The sequence below is a fragment of the Geospiza fortis genome, unplaced genomic scaffold, assembly GCF_000277835.1.
Source record: "Geospiza fortis unplaced genomic scaffold, GeoFor_1.0 scaffold95, whole genome shotgun sequence".
NCBI classification, from domain to species: domain Eukaryota; kingdom Metazoa; phylum Chordata; class Aves; order Passeriformes; family Thraupidae; genus Geospiza; species Geospiza fortis.
Window position 1 is genome coordinate 4,564,716 of NW_005054333.1, and position 3,318 is coordinate 4,568,033.

Consider the following 3,318-nt stretch of genomic DNA (forward strand, 5'->3'; position numbering starts at 1 on the left):
TTCCTTTTTTGACACAAGCTGCAATATCTTTACCTAGCATTACAGATTCCATTTTTAAAGCACACACATATTATAAGACAAACAGGAACAAAAATTTGGGTGGGGAGGGAGATGGGAAAGTCAAGGAAAGACATCTGCATAAAAGAACAATTGCGACCACGAAATATCTACCATTTGCTGCAAATTAATCAAAGGTGACAGTTCCCAAAGTACACGTTACAAGTAATTTTTGTAATCAACATTTCTCTGTAAGAGGTCTATTTTTAAGAAAGAAGCAATCTCCCTTATACATAGTATTTGATTAACTTCTACTAAGCAATCAGCAAAAGTCTTGCCTAACTTTTCTTAGAGACATTTGTTTCAGAACAAATTCCACCTAAAATGAATGATAAAGAATTTTTAAAAGATCTAAGAACATCTTGTTCAAAGAAAACTAAATAGGAAATGATCTGCTTACAGTGAGAAGTTTGGTTGTAATTCCAGCATCTACCACAGCCTTGTGCATAGCTCGCAAAGTCTCCAACTCTGGAGCAGCAATAAACACCACATAGGGCATGAATTCTGAAGTCCTCAGTATTTTTAGAGCCTAGAGGCAAAGAAAAAGAAAAAAAATTTTAAAACCACCAAAGTTTGAGAGTGACTCACCACATCTCCCCCTTACTTAAGAGACACCACAAAACTCATCTGTGACGATGGGCAGCAATACATAAGTGAAGATTCTTATTTCTATTTTGGAAATTCCTACATTGCCTTTTGAAATGCTCAGCATCATTCTTTCCTTGGCTAAAAAGATTATTTATTACTCTGCAAGACTCCTCTTTTATGCAGAATTTAAGTTGGGTATTTTCCATCTTTCTAACCCATTCCAAATAAGTGCCACAAACACAGGAATCCAGCTGATAATTGTAACCTTGAAACTAATAAGAAGCCTTCAAATTTGAAGGTGTCTCTCTTCACCTTTTCAACATTATAATCCCACACTTGTTATAATAATAACATCATAAATCATATACCTGTGGATTTACATCCAAGATGCAGGTCCTTCCTGTCTGAACAACTTCAAGGATGGAATCAATTTTGGTGCCATAAAGATTTCCTTCATATTCTCCATGCTCTAAGTATCTGCCAGCTTTAATATCCGTCTCCATTTCAGCTCGTGACACAAATCTGTATGCTTGCCCATCTTTTTCATCATCCCTTGGCTTCCGTGAAGTAACTAAACAAAAAATTAAAAATATAAATTGAATGTTTTCATTTTATATTTGGAATATAAATCTGAAACTGGACTGTCTATTAAGTAGGCAGACTATAATACACATTGTTATACAGCTGTAATTGCTCCATGTACAGGTTTATTCTTCATTCTAGATAAATTTCAGAACTGAGCACAGCCCCTCCTGTTTATTTATTTATATTGTTTCCTATATGGTGCTTACCCACCCATTTGCCTGTTTCCTTTGCCTACTCCTTCACACCATATACAATACTCATTCATGCAATCTTTTTAAGTATTCACTTAATAAAATACTTATTTAAGTGACTTGGAAATCAAATGGAAGTTTAACTCTCAAATGCCAAATGAACTTCTGAAAAGAGCTGAGCACAACAACAAGATCTGCCCCATCCCACCCCCAAAACCTTTGCTCCCTGTATTTGTCCTGTTGTTCAGGGTAGAATTACATGAGCTAGCTAGCTATAAAGAAAGTTAGTTTAAATATCAGTGGCAGCCCAGACACCATAGCAGAATCTTAGAGGAAGCCAGCTGATGCTGCTTTCCAGAACAACTTCCCTTTTAAAGAAAGGTAAATTCCCTAGAGAAAGATTAAAGCCAGTATTTGAGTAAATCATTATCAACTATCTTGGGTATTGGTTACACTGTGCAGTACAGACATTACTTAAGCAAAAAAAAAAAAAAAAGATTTTAAAAAAGTAAAATAAAATATAAGATCATATTATTATTGACTTTGCTGCCCTATCCCCATATTAACTACCTGCTCCTTATATTTAATTAGACTCAAACTCTAGAACATATTAAACCTAACAGTCAGTGCATTCCTTTGGTAATACTTCTATCATCACTTGGCGCAACCTGTTGAGACAAGTGGAAAGCAATCTTTCCCTTCCAGTAATTCCTATCCACTTCAATCTTATAGAAAACACAAATGCCAGGAAAAATGATCATCTGAAGCTGTTAAGAATAAGCATATTACTAGAACATCTAGTTTTAGTCAAAATTCTATGGAAAGATTAAAGCTATATTGGTTAATACAATACATTAAAAAGAATCACATATCAGTTTGCAATTAATTTTGGAGAGTAAGCTTTAACATCTTACAGCTAAGAGATGATTTAACAGTTCAGTTATTCACACTGAAGAAAACCACAGCACCACGTGCTGGATTAGAACTCAACACCAAGAACATGCTTCTCCCCGTAGAGCACTGATCAATTTCATCCATTTCCCACCTCCCAAAACACATCCTACACAAATCTGTTTATGAATAACCTGGAGAATTTTCTTCTAATCAAAGACCAACTAAGTTTACTGATTCTCCCACTTAAAATCTGAAGTAGAAAAAAAGGTTCTGTATACAATAAACTGGGTATTCCATGTGCATGATTAGACTATCAGACTGGGGAAAGTTTACTTTTATGTCTTTGAAGAATGTTCAACAACTGTGCTGCATTACTTACATATATTCAAGCATCTATATAGCATTTTAGAGAAATAAGTAATTCTGAAGGCTTTTTTGAAATAGAGTAAGAATTTTAGAAGCAATAAAAAGCCTTTTACTATTTCACCAATATAAAATAATGGAATTCCCAAGAGAAGATTTCTTTTTAAAAGTAACACTGAGAAGTCAACCTTGTTATCAGGCCCATCAACCAATTTTAAGTGCCCTGGCCAGTTTTGATGCTAGAGATTCAGCAAATGAGAGAGACTGGTTCTCTCATCTCGCACAATTCACCTTTCAGACCTGTCCCTCCTCCTATTATTATCAGATCTATTTCTTGCCCACTGGAAACAGAAGGGAACAGACTGTTTTTGAAATTCTGAAAAGCACATGTCAGGAGAATAATAATGTAGCTAGAGTGGGCTTCTCCAGTCAGCAGCCAAACAGGAGGGAGGAGTTAAAAAAAAAAAGGTTAATGAGCAAAGCATCTGAAAGAAAGGCAAGAAAACATGCTTCAGGTAAAGTAAGTTTTTTTCTGCTATTTATAGGGGGAAAAATAAAAGATCATGTGCTTAAGGCTAGATATATTAAAATACAGTTATACAAATCTTGGAGATCACAAACACTTCAGTTTGATTGGAAG

The 3,318-nt window shown here is 34.9% G+C and overlaps 1 protein-coding gene across 1 annotated transcript in view; it reads right to left on the bottom strand.

Moving 5' to 3' along the window:
- MPP6 (membrane palmitoylated protein 6) overlaps positions 1–3,318 on the bottom strand; it is a 27,878-nt gene that overhangs the window by 5,113 nt on the left and 19,447 nt on the right. Inside the window, exons 9-10 of the mRNA XM_031057667.1 lie at positions 1,014–1,216; positions 458–586 (exon numbers count right to left, since the gene is read on the bottom strand). Coding sequence (XP_030913527.1) covers positions 458–586; positions 1,014–1,216 — 332 coding nt within the window. The remainder of the gene's footprint in view (positions 1–457; positions 587–1,013; positions 1,217–3,318) is intronic.